At 39.1% G+C, this 13,359-nt stretch overlaps 1 protein-coding gene across 1 annotated transcript in view; it reads right to left on the reverse strand.

The window, feature by feature from the left end:
- The window catches only part of LOC111861367 (nucleolar protein 14), a 24,234-nt gene extending 11,062 nt beyond the window's left edge, over positions 1–13,172 (reverse strand). Inside the window, exons 1-7 of the mRNA XM_023845872.2 lie at positions 11,139–13,172; positions 10,416–10,565; positions 9,724–9,856; positions 8,204–8,508; positions 7,416–7,570; positions 5,920–6,032; positions 1,125–1,271 (exon numbers count right to left, since the gene is read on the reverse strand). Of these exons, the coding sequence (XP_023701640.1) occupies positions 1,125–1,271; positions 5,920–6,032; positions 7,416–7,570; positions 8,204–8,508; positions 9,724–9,856; positions 10,416–10,565; positions 11,139–11,330 (1,195 nt within the window). The 5' untranslated portion in view covers positions 11,331–13,172. The remainder of the gene's footprint in view (positions 1–1,124; positions 1,272–5,919; positions 6,033–7,415; positions 7,571–8,203; positions 8,509–9,723; positions 9,857–10,415; positions 10,566–11,138) is intronic.
- Positions 13,173–13,359: the final 187 nt, after the last annotated feature.

The following is a 13,359-nucleotide window of genomic DNA, read 5'->3' on the forward strand; positions in this document are numbered from 1 at the left end:
TAATTTATTTTCATTAAAAAAAAAAAGGACATCTAATATTCACAAATGAAAAATATGTGTGAAAATAAACACAGTTCAACTATTCACAAGAAGAATATCTTCAAGCTGTGTGTCTGCAGAGTGTGTAACAATATGAAAATCTTCTAGAAGCAGTAATTGTTATGTTTTCATTACTATTACTGCCATATTTGCATGCATTACATTTTTGGGGCCAGAAGTCTTCTTTTGAGGTACATTTTGTAATGACACAACATACCATCAGGTGTGAATCCATATATTCAAGTATGCTACTGCTCAACCAAAAGAATGACACCTGAAGAAGAAATATTCTCACACCAGTACATATATATATATATATATATATATATATACNNNACACACACACACACACACACACATATATATATATATACATTCTTGAATTTTGAGGTGTGTCATGGTTCATGCATTATCTTGACTATGGATGCACAGTGATCTTGTATGGAGATTGCTATATAACTGACTTACAGTATGGTACACAGTGCTAGATTCTGTCGAAAACATCTCTGAGGGTACTTCATAACTTCAGCAGGCAACCTCACAGAAAGATCTTTGGCATGATAAATTCTGTTCCCAAATTATGGCAAAAATATGATCCAGTAACATTCTAATGATGACATGAACTACATCACTATAAGATGATGATGTGCCCTCAAGGATATTTCAGATGCTGTACAATACTGAACATTTACTTGTAACTGATTTTACTCACTCCACAAGATATGTTTTATATGTGTTCACAGTAACTGTATCCACTGAACAAAACTTCAATAAATTATGCGACTGAAATAATGGGAGATCACCTGGAAGTAAGAGCAACGGTTCTCGATTCTTATGAAAATGTGTAATGTAAATTTTAAATTCACAATTAACAATTATGGTGACAACAGTAATAACTACATGGTATCCAGGAAATACAGTATTTATGAGGCCAATGTGTAGTGATTAAGGAATAGGTGATACAATATTCCTTCCATATGATGATTCACTGTGAATGTGGGGGGGGAGCATTTTACTGTTAGCTAAGTATGGCAATTATGTGTCTAAATAAAGCAATAACTGGACAGCCCATATACAATACTAACCTTCATTCTCTGTTCCATCATCATCACTGTGGGAAACATTCTTCAAGTCAGATAAATCATCAATGTTATCTTCATCTTCACTATCATCATCATCAGATTTCTCAGATTCTTCTGATGCTTCAGCAGGGTCCTTTTGTTCTTCATTTTCTGCGGTCAAAATTAAACAAACACAAAATAAACACAGCAATTCTTTAAATCACATATTACTGTTAAGATTATATTCATCTGGGACATGACTCCACGTAGTCTGGTACACAGGTACTAACATTTGGAGGTACCTACTGTCTCCATCATTATCTACCCTGATGATGGAAGCACCAGGTTCCTCTGAATCATACTACATGGTGTCACATCTCAGAAGACTGTATTCGCTGCTAAGATTACTGTGTCTACCAGTACCTCATCTGCATTTCTAAGCCAGATGACTATAGCTGTAATTGTGATGAACTAACATAAACTGGGAAATATTTTAAGTAAACATGGATGAAACCAGTGGGAAATTTAGAACACTATATAACAAGAAGTTTTGCGACTTATTTGGGTCACCTAATATTGTCTGGGTATTGAAATCTTGGCCTCCTCGAGGACTATTGCCTTATTATGGAGAGGTCTGCCTGCACCAATGACCTGGAGAATTATGCTGGTGGGAGTGTAAGCTCCTCATAGAGGCACCCATGCAAGACAGGTCAAAGGGTATAGGCCACAAAAAGTGCAGTCCCTGGTCTTCCAGGTTCCAGAACAATTTACTGTTATGAAACTATGGAGGAGACAAAGACACATATAGGATTTCAGGCCAGAGGAGAATTAGTGAAATTATGGACATAATGATGTGTGAAATGTATACAAGAACTGTAGTCCAAAACCATTTTCAAACTACTTAGAAGACAAAAGAGGTGGTGGGACAATAGTACAAACACGTCAAATGGCACTTTCTCACCATTAACACACCTTAACCTAAGAGTTCTATCATTCTTTCCCCTCTCCTGTGGAGCCTTGTTGTGGAGGATCTTCTCTGGGAGCTCAACAGTACAGACAACTTTACATTAGGATATGCTGATGATATAGCAATCCTAATTAATGGGAAATTCCCGCACACTGTATCAGAGGTCTTACAAACAGCCCTGTATACAGTTCCATAACTGGACTCAAACAGGCAGAAGGATTTATATCAGGAGCCTCTGCCAAAAGAAAGATGGACCTGTTAAAATTAAACAGAGATCAACTCAGATGGGTGGTAGGATTACTTATGGGACACTGCCACCTAAAAGGACACTTTTCCAAACTGGGACTGACACAGGACCCAACTTGTGAGAGGTGCCTNACATGGCTTATATGAGCAAAGAGACTTACTTGAAATAGAGACGCAGGCTAGACACCACCACTTGTAAGACCCATGTCGANATGTGATTGTTCTGCCGTGGTGGCAGGGGGCGTGGAGGTAGCCCTCCACTGCCACCATATGTTATGCTGTAAGGGGTTAATACAATAATACTAGATTACCCTCAGCTAGGACTCTCCTGGTTCTGGACCTTCTTCGTTGCATACAGCTGCCACCATCTATTACATTTTAAAAAGGGGTGATGAAAGTACTAAGGGCCGGTAGCGCGGTAGTCGAGCGTTCTCTGTGGGCTGGCCCCTTCATCACTGTCACCTCTTCGTACTGGCATAGAGCGGGCGTGTCGGGGCTGACCCGCCTCTACCCATCGACTGTCACACCCTATATTACACCTCTACGACAGGGATGGATTTGATATCTCACCACTGTCACCAATTATTATGTCTTAGTGACGGGGGTGGGTTAAACACTAAATCACTTTGTCTGCCATTTCTCTTTGGCTAGTCCCTTCGCTACGTCAGTCAACCCTTCGTTGACTGGGCCCACCGCTGTACTATANTGCTACATTCTGATTACAAAACGATTGCCTCACTACTGGTACATTTCGTTATTGCTGTTTCTTAATCATAAAGTCTAGATATACTTATTCCAAATTACCCAAAAAACATATCTACTTGTACATAAACTTTGGGGCATAACAAACCNCTCTCTCTTGGGCTAGTCCATACACTGCTGCCATCACTTTGTCTGCTGTTTCTCTTTGGCTAGTCCCTTCGCTACGTCAGTCAACCCTTCGTTGACTCGGCCCACCGCCGTTGCCATAAGTAATACTTCGATGTAAGGGGTGAGTAAAACACAGTTACTCTTTCTCTATGTCAGCCACCTTGCGTTGGCCGATCCCAACCTCTGCCATCACTTTGTTATGCCTAGAGAGGATAATGAAATCTCTAAATTACTCTTCCCTTGTTCCCTCTCGGGATGCTATCTCTCTGTCTCCTATTAGTCTCTCACCCTTAACTCGGATTCTCTCTTGGGACGCTATCTCTCTGTTTCCTATTAGTCTCTCACCCTTAACTCGGATTCTCATAACTCTTACTGCTGGTTGCATCCGGCTGCAGTTGGCCGCCTGGGTCAGTTCCGCCCTTCGCTTGTGACTGGGAAAGGGTGGAGCTTGTGAGGGTGAATCATACTCGGGGTACATCCTACCCTAAGTACCTTGTCTATTTACACTGTTATTTACAATCCTATTTACAGTATGAACAATGCTGACCTTCAGTCGGGACTACCTAGTATCTTTGCGTTACTAGTTCTGATTTACATTCTAATCTCTCGCTTAGAACAGATGGCTCGAGACTGTCACTGTATCATTACTATTACTCGATACCATCTCCGTCCTACCCTAGGTACACTGGTCTATTCACCTTTAATTTGTATCCTATTTACAATATTAACAAGGCTGACTTTCAGCCGGAACTACATCATCTCTATACGTCGCCAGGCTATCATTTCATCATAATCTCCCCTCCTGGGTTGTAAGACTGTGGTCTGTCTCTCTCTTTCTCCTATTTCGGCTCATGAGAATATGCAAGTGTGAACCTTTTTTCACTCTCCATTCTATACTACTCATCACATAATTCTACACTATCTTATCATAATGTTTCACCCTTAAAATATGCCACTCCTAACTTTAACATACTAACAGCCTAAGTATGTTTCTCACAACTTCAACTGCCACAACTATGAACAACAAATATGCGTCCTCCGCGTATTACTGGTATCTCATAACACATACACTATAACGATGGCCATATTGCCGTAAACATATCTACTTGTACATAACCTTTGGGGCATAACAGTGATTGTGAGGCTACAGCTTACCTAAGATACTGCCACCCGGGTCAGTTCTTCATGAAACCGAGTGACTTTTATGATGCCCCTGTAAACAAAGTCCTACATTTCATTTGAAGTGTAGGATTACTAAAGGGTTAATCCAAAGGGGAAGCACAATAGACCATTGAAGGTCGCAGTGCTAGGGCCAGCTTACGGCTCACCCCTCATACTCTTACTCATACTCATACGAGTTCTATCACCACAGAGATCTGAGGCTTTTGAGAGCAGCAAATATTTGGGGCGTGGTTTCTGGGTTATGACACTGTGTAGTCTGGTAAGTGGTTACCTCAACCTGAAGATGAAGGCAGCAGGTTGCCCTAAAATGCTGGTAACCACCTTCTGGACTACATAGTGTCATAACCTAGAAAAACATAACTGAAACACCAGCAGACAGCTGCTTAGAAGAGCAGCTTAGTCTATAGTTATTTATTGACACTGTTTCAAGGCCACAAACCAATGAGACACTAAGATGGTTATGAACAGTATGGTGGGAAGTACTTGAGACCGCCTCTGTGGTCTAGTGGTCAGAGTTCCTGCCTACAGATCCAGAGGTCCCGGGTTCGTTTTCCAGCACTACCAGATTTTCTGAGTAGTGGGTCTGGAACAGGGTCCACTCAGCCTTATGAGGATAACTGAGGAGCTTGCTGGGAATTGTGGACTCAGAGCAACGTGATAACGCATGCGTTGCCAGTAAACCCTTCCCCACGGTGATGTAACAGCATAGGAACTGCTGCTGCTGCTGCTAGGGGCAACAGGCCAGTAAACACTTCCCCACAGTGACACAACAGCAGAGGAGCTGTGTTAGGCAACACTTCCCCACTGTGACGTAAGAGCGGACACTGCTGCTGCTAGGGTAACAGGTAAGTAAACACTTCCCCGCTGAGACGTAATAGCAGACACTGCTACTATTGCTAGGGCAACAGGCAACAGTATAACAAGCAGAGCTGAGGACTGAGCTGGGCGGTGTGTTGACAGAAGCCAGTGGTGAGCCAGCATGGAGAGCAGAGCAGTTCTACAGTCTAGTGAGAGTTGTTAACACAAAAGGAGCGACTGTGAAACGACTTGTTCAACATTTTGAGTTATAGTTATGTGGAATTGTAGTTATGGTGTTGAGTAATAAGGTGATGTTGCAAAAGTACTCCTAGAGGTTGTTTCATGACAGAGCTATTTCAATGAAATAGCGGCTCTGGTCTAGAAAACTGAGATTAATGGCTGTGGGGATCCGCTGCGCTGACGTGACACCCTCTATCCGCAAAAGTTGGCACTAACTTCACCGACAAGTGGTGGTAGCTTGGTCGGTATAGTTCGCTTGCGGGCTACAGGCCATGGAGTTTGTTTTGTTTGTATGGTGGGAAGTATTTTATAAGAATTAGTTGGGGCCTATTCAGTGTACTTTTCCAGCATTCATCTGGCCAGACAGAAAAAAAGTTGCTCACAAAATCAAAGTGTGAACAGCTGGTTACCAGGTACAGATTCAAATCACATACATCCTGAACACAAGCCTAGAGAGGCACTGTCATACATACCTACTCAGTGCGGGTTTGTTCGTTACTGTTAAAGAATACTTACGTTTAGGATCTTCCTGTTCTAGTTTGAGATTCATATTTGTCTCCAACCGTACATCCAGCTCCCCACCTGCACTGTAACTCACTGTAACTTCCTCTTCACTCTCTATTTCAAAACTGCAAAACAAAACATAACAGAACACAAATACTAGCCATCACACACCTAAACTTTCTCATACTGTTGCCTGAACTAAGCACGTTATGCTAGCATGTGTGCATTTGTTGTTCTCAAGACTTCTTGACTCTCTCCCATTGGCTTCTGGATATTTCATGAGCCACACAGCCCATTGTGAAAGACTACTGGGAGATGATGAGCAGCCTCCTGAAGACTTCACATATAAAAAGTTGTTGGTAAGTTCAACAGTCTGATTGTAAGCTTAGAAGCTGAGTCCAATGGATGTGTAGAGAACCAGGCAAGATTTAGAGTGTGCTGTGAATCAAGTAGTGCAGTGTAAGATGCAGGAAGATGACAGTGTAGTGAATTAGCAGCAGACAAAAACAAGCTGATATCAAGATCTTAATTAAGTGGCTATGAAAACTGAGACCACAACAGTTTCAAACCAAGTCAGATGTTAAAACATTATACAGGGTGTCCCAGGAGGAATGTGCCAAACTTCGGGAGGGTGTTCCTTATGTTAAAGTATGCCGATATAACCCAAAACACCTATGTCCAAAGTTGAACGGTTACGGAGATAATGGCCCGAGAAAAGTGTGGTCTTCTGGCGGGTCCACGCACTGTACCTGTCAGCTGAGACGCCTTATCTGTGTTTGTCCTTGAGTGCCGTGATTCACCCTAGCCGTGCTTATGTAGTTGGCTTTATCAGAACGCGCAGTCAGCCACGTTACGTCAGCGCTTGCCAGTCATGTGTCATGTATAGTGCTTGGAAACCCTAAGGACAATTATGACATGGCGAGCGAGTATTTTGTACTTCAATTTTATGGCTTCATGTCACTCACAAGTTAGTTTGATGTTACGTACATTATTAACATTACAGAAACCACATATTCCTGCCAGTTTTAATATGTATTTTGTAATCAACAAGTGTGTAACACCGGTCAAAGTTTCACACTTCTCTGGCCATTATCTCCGTAACCGTTCAACTTTGGACATAGGTGTTTTGGGTTATATCGGCATACTTTAACATAAGGAACACCCTCCCGAAGTTTGGCACATTCCTCCTGGGACACCCTGTATACAAACCCATCATCCATCCTCATGTCTCTAGGAGACCTCTGAGCAAAATTAGGCAAAGTTTCCTGCCCAAGTAGTTTCCAATTCCTCCGGCAGATGGGGAAGTATCGGGGACCACTGCCAGAGAGGGCCGACCTCACTGGCAGAACGGGGCTGATAGCAAGCACCAGTACTGGAAGGGCATGGCGACTGGTAGAATTAAAGGGGGATGCACAATAGACTAACAACTAGTCGCAGTGCATGGGGAAACCCACCCTCTCCAAAACAACAACAACAACAAGAACAACAACAAAAATAATAATAATAACCCATCATCCAAATCATCTGCACTTCTGTGTTTCCTTTCAGGTACGAAGTCTTCCTTGAAGCCATGCATTCTCTGTAACCGCTCCATTTCTAATTTTTCAAGCCTTTCCTTCTCTTCTTGTGCTAACTCCTCTTCCGATTTTAGTCGATCAGATGGCTGCAATAGAAACAGTATATTTAAGATTAAACGTGACAAACTCATTGGTGAAGAGACCCTACTGAGATCCAAACAGCTGCTCAGCTACCTGAAAAATTCCTAGCATTTTATGGAACTTAATGATTCATTATCATGATCACAACAGCCTGACATTGAGCCTTATTCTCAGTGAGATAATTCCAGTCCATACCCTGCCATCCTATTTATTTAAGATGAATTTTAATATTATCCTTCAGTTCTCCTTATCATCCTCCTTACGTTGGTCATTCTGATAATATTTGGCGAGGAGAACAAATTAAGAAGCTCTCTAATGTGCATACAATATTAAGTACCATGTTCTGAAAAATAATTTTTCGGTTATATGCTTTTAATCTTTTCCTGCCCTTCCTTTTGTAAACACATATACATTTTATACTGCTATAAATTCTTTCTTAAAAAAAAACAGTAAATGGAGGGGTCGCAAAATTATACTTTGCCCGGCGATCACCACTGCCTTCAAGTGGCCCTATCCCTGTTTTCCCATACAGACCTGACCCTGAAAAGTGGCCGGCTGGTGTAAGCACCAAGATACTCCAATGTAAATGTGGTAGCAATGACTGGATTATGTGTAACTTAACTAGTACAACAACATACCTTTCCTCGAGCTTCAAATTTCAGTTGTCTCATCACTGTGTCATAGGAATCTGGCTTTTCGTTATCATCAACGACATTACTTGCAGATGTCTTAGAAGAAGATACAATTGGCAACAGATCTTTCCACTCTGTATCCAGCTTTTCTGTTAGTTCAATTGTTTGTTCACGAGCCCGCTGCTTTTCAGCCTTACGTTTTTTAGACTCAGCAATTAATTGTTCAATCAAATCTTTTCTGCTAGCATGACCATCACTACTGGATTTCTTTAATATACCTCCTCCAAAATGAGCGTCTTCAACAAACTCAGCTATAAAAGAAATAATCATGAACATTTTGCATAACCAAATCACAACGGGAAGTTATAAGGCACATATCTTGAAGTGATTATTTCTTGAATATAGATTATGCACTGTCATTGTATACCACAGTTAGAGCAGATGACCCAGTCCCCATATGACAATATTCAAAAGGAACAGAGATGAAATATGAGCTAAAATGGTAGCTTAAAAACAGGGAAGGATTTTAATTCTTTCCATATTATGAATGAGATATAGTGTACTCTAAATTATCCATGCTAATGTAGCAGAAAAAAGCATGAATAATCAAAACACAGACAAACCAAGACACTGCACAATACGGGAATTTGGAAATGTGCATATAGTGTCCAATTCATTTAAGTGCCTCAAAAAAATATACAGCACATAGAATGTGCTTCATTTTTCTCTACAACTTTATTTAAAATATTTTTAGCTATGAAAAATATTTAGCAAGTTACCCTCAAACACTTAAGCAGAACTGCATGAAGACATTCATGTGAAATGGTCATGAAGAATGTACAATCTAAATGAAAAGTGACATGAGTCAACAATTATTCACAAAAATTTTGTGAACTTAATATGCACTCTGCAGAGTTATGAATGTGCCTAAAAAGACACATGGATAAGCAGGAAACTGGATGAACTGTGAATGGGTAATCAGAACTCTACTCCACATCCTTTTTATACCAGTCCCTCTCCCTTGCATGCGCCATTATCAGTGTAAAGAAACCTGTCCTGCCATCTGTTGACACTTCATGCTAACCATCTGCAGCATTCCATAATTTATAAGATACCATAAAAATGTAAAACAGAAGAATGTTTTTTTGCTGAGAATCTCAACATGTGATGGTTTAGATAATCAAAACTGTCCAAAAATCCAGTGAAAGTATATTTTAATGATCCAGTTTGTTCTTAAAGTGCAAGCTTTTGAGGGAATCTTCGTCATACCTCTCACAAAGTGAAAGGAAAACTGTGTTTCTTCTGCTTGCTCATCACACTGAAACATATGGTGGGCCTTGCAGTCACCTGCTTCAATATGACACCTACTCTCACATTCCCTACTCATTCACCTCTCTCACTCTTCCCAGGTAATCTCATCCAAAACCAAATCTACTTCTAGCCATCATCAGTGCTTTATTATCCATATACAACACACAATTCACATAATTACAAAATTAGAGAAATATAATAATCTGAACACTTACCACCAAGCTTTCCTCTCTCTTCCTCCTCCTCCTCCTCGTCATCACTTCGGGGGTCATCAAATTTCTCAATTTCACTTAGGGTTTGCCCACGGTGTGTCAAAATCTCATCATCAGCCAAATTAAAAATTGATTTCTACAAGTAATTTAAAATAAGAGATTTAATTAAAGTACTGCCTATTAAAAAATCCCTTCCAAAAGGATCCTATAAAATTACTGTAAACTGTTAAAATTACAAACAAATGGTGCTACATGTGCAGGATCTTTCACCTAATCCTTCCTGCTGCACTATGGCCCTGGGGTCAACTCAGCCTCTAACAGAAATGAGTACCGGGAATCTTCCTGGGGGGTAAAGGGTGGCCGGTGCATATGGCTGACAACCTCAGTGCCATCTGTGAGCCATCTGTCTAGAGAAAATGTGGAAGCCTCGACGTCTCACAACCCTATGGGCCTTCACAGCCTGTTACAGGGATAGCTTTACCTTGTTTTACTACAAAACTTCTTGATCCCTCAAGTCTCACTATATTTCTGACTAATTGCACCATTCCAAAGATTAATATAATTCAGACATGAAAATAAGTACACTAATGTATAAAAATATACAAACAAATAACTTATATTTTTCTGTTCATGAAAAACATGAAGTACAACATGCCACAAATTAAAAACATTCCTCATTACATGTATATTATTACCTTACTGTGCATCTTCATTCTTTCAGCTGTAAATCGAGCCATTATTTTGTCTTCTGTCGTCATTGCACTATTTTTTTCGCCTATTCTCCGATCCAGGAACCTATTTGACTTGTCTTTTACTCTGTATTCTTGTAGTAGTGTTTTTTTCCTCTGAACAAAAAAGACATTTCCTTCAGTTAGTACTGATCCTACATCACTCATATAATGTATTATCAAAATGGTATCTGAAAGCTGCAGAACAAGGGCTCAGGAATACCTCCACTGCACTACATATATTCATTCATTCATGTAACAAGTCGTTCTGTGCCTTGCAAAATCCCCCAATTTTACAATTTGTTACCAAAAATTTGGGGCATGTATCTCCCGAAGTAATAAAAAAATTACTTAATTGCATAGAACAATATTTGTGTCACATTTATTAATCGAAAATGCAATTACCCTTAACCAAAAGGCATGGGACATAATTCTTAACATCTATAAAAAATATTACTTTTTTTTTTTCAAGCAGTTTAGAATGCAGTGGGCTAAAGAAAAACTGTTTAGGAAGAATAACAGAATTTCTAACTTACATTAAACTGAACACCCAGACTAAAACCACATAACCTAATGTTGTGGACGCGATGCGCTTTAGAAAGATGAGCTATTTCATGCAATTCTATGATCTTCTATTACCACATTAAGTAATGATGGGAAACTTAATATGCGCGTCATTGATTTATTTACCTTGGCGACAGCTTTCGCACGAGCAACTCCTGGGATACCAGTACCATTTTTCGTTTTCCGTCCGAGAACATCATATTTCTGACGATTGACATGAACTTCGAAGGGATTCAAGATTTTTTTCTTTTGAACATTGGTTTTAACTGCCCTCTCTGACAGACGTTTCTTCTTTGCTTTATTTTTTACTTTACTCATTATTATTCACATATACAGAAATCCTTACATTCACGAGCCCTAACCACAAAGTCCAGTTCCGTATTTCCTTCCACACGTGAGTCACATACCACACGCCCACGTTCACCAACTTCACCAACTTAACCACGTTCACCACCTTCACCACGTACTAGTGCACCAGGCGCAAATACTGGTAGATACCAGACGTTGAGGAGGAAATAAAAACCAGGCGCAAATAACTAATGTGAGGAATACGCTGCCGGGAAAAACATTTTAATATATTTTACGGAAGTGACGACACCCTGAGTGAAGTGAAACAACAAATTATAAAAGAATTTTATCTCGTTTTAAATAAAGGAGGACTGCAGCGTGTGGTTTTTAAAGTGAATTGGAACAGCGAAACAGTGTAGCAGTTTTAACAAGGTCTTGATTGAATATCTGTAATAAAACACCTGAAGATGGCCCTTTGAGGCCGAAACATGTAGTGTTAAGTGTTAAAGAATATATTGAAGTGTAAAACAAGTGTTGCAATTTAGACGGCTATAGACAAATGGACACTAAAATAGCATAGACAAGCTGATACATTTAAATAAAAATTGTACAATTGACCATGATATTACAAATGAAGCGATACAAAATCCAAATGTATTATTTCTTGCCCCTGTTACTGAAGAAGAGGTTCTTCAGGTTACTAGTAAATTAAAAACGAAAATTTCAGCAGGTTATGATGAGATTCCGGATCTGATAGTTAAACAATGTATCCAAACCATAAAAAAACCTTTGACTTTTATATTTAATCTGCCACTAAGTTCTGGCATTTTTCCAAATCAAATGAAGATTGCAAAAGTTCGACCTATTTTAAGAAAGGTCAGAAACAAAATATTGCAAATTACAGACCAATCTCAATTTAGTTCTTTTTTTTCAAAAATTCTTGAAACATTGATGTACAATAGGGTTGTAAATTTCTTAAATAGATTCAATCTGATATGAAATGCCCAAAATGGTTTCAGAAAAAATAAATCCACGTTTATGGCAATTCAAACTTTTATTGGAGAAATTCAGAAAACACTAGATAATAAACAACTGGCCTTTGGTATATTTCTAGATGTATCAAAGGATTTGATGTTATTAATCATAACTTGCTGCTTGCAAAGTTGGAACCGTATGGACTGAGAGGAATATCTCGTGCATCGATGGGATCGTATCTTACAGATGGATCACAGTCTGTTGAAATTCACTATATGGATCAAAAGACTTCTAAAATGAAGACAGTTACCTAATCGCTTAAAGCAATTAAATAGGGTGTACCTCATGGTTCAGTTTTGGGACCCCTTTTATTCCTATTATTTATAAATGATCTGCCCCGAGTTATACATAATGCAGAGGTAATACTATTTGCTGATGATACAAATATATTGATTACTGGAAAAAATATTTTATCATTAAATGAAAAAATTCAAAATGTAAATCAATCAGAAAAATAGTTTTATGAAAATCATTTAATAATAAACATGTCTATGTCAAAGGTGTTATTTTTTCATAAATAATGTGGTGGTTTGTTCAGTGGACGTAAAATTTTTGGGTATTTGCATTACTGAAGATTTAAGTTGGGCAACCCACACACAATATGTGTGGCAAAACTTAGCAAGACTACCTATTTGATAAAATGCCTATGGGACTCAGTGAGCCAAACTGTTTTAAGAAGTGTGTATCTTGCAAAATTTGAGTCTGTGTTGAAATACGGAATTATTTTTTGGGGTGGTGTGCAAAAGGACTCTGAAACTCTTATTTAAACTGCAGAAAAAATGTGTAAGGGTGATAAAAGGTGTTAAAAATAGAGTTTCCTGTAGAAATTTGTTTCGTGAATTAAAGATTTTAACTGTTACTTCCATATATATTTTTCAGATCCTATGTTTTATAATAAAAAATAAGATTTATATTTTATTGTGATGTTCATGGCTATAACACTATTCATAAACACAATTTGTATGTACAATTTTGTAATACTGAACGTAGCAAGAGAGGGGTGATTAGTATGGGAACCAAAATA

Source organism: Cryptotermes secundus, unplaced genomic scaffold (assembly GCF_002891405.2).
Source record: "Cryptotermes secundus unplaced genomic scaffold, Csec_1.0 scaffold289, whole genome shotgun sequence".
NCBI classification, from domain to species: domain Eukaryota; kingdom Metazoa; phylum Arthropoda; class Insecta; order Blattodea; family Kalotermitidae; genus Cryptotermes; species Cryptotermes secundus.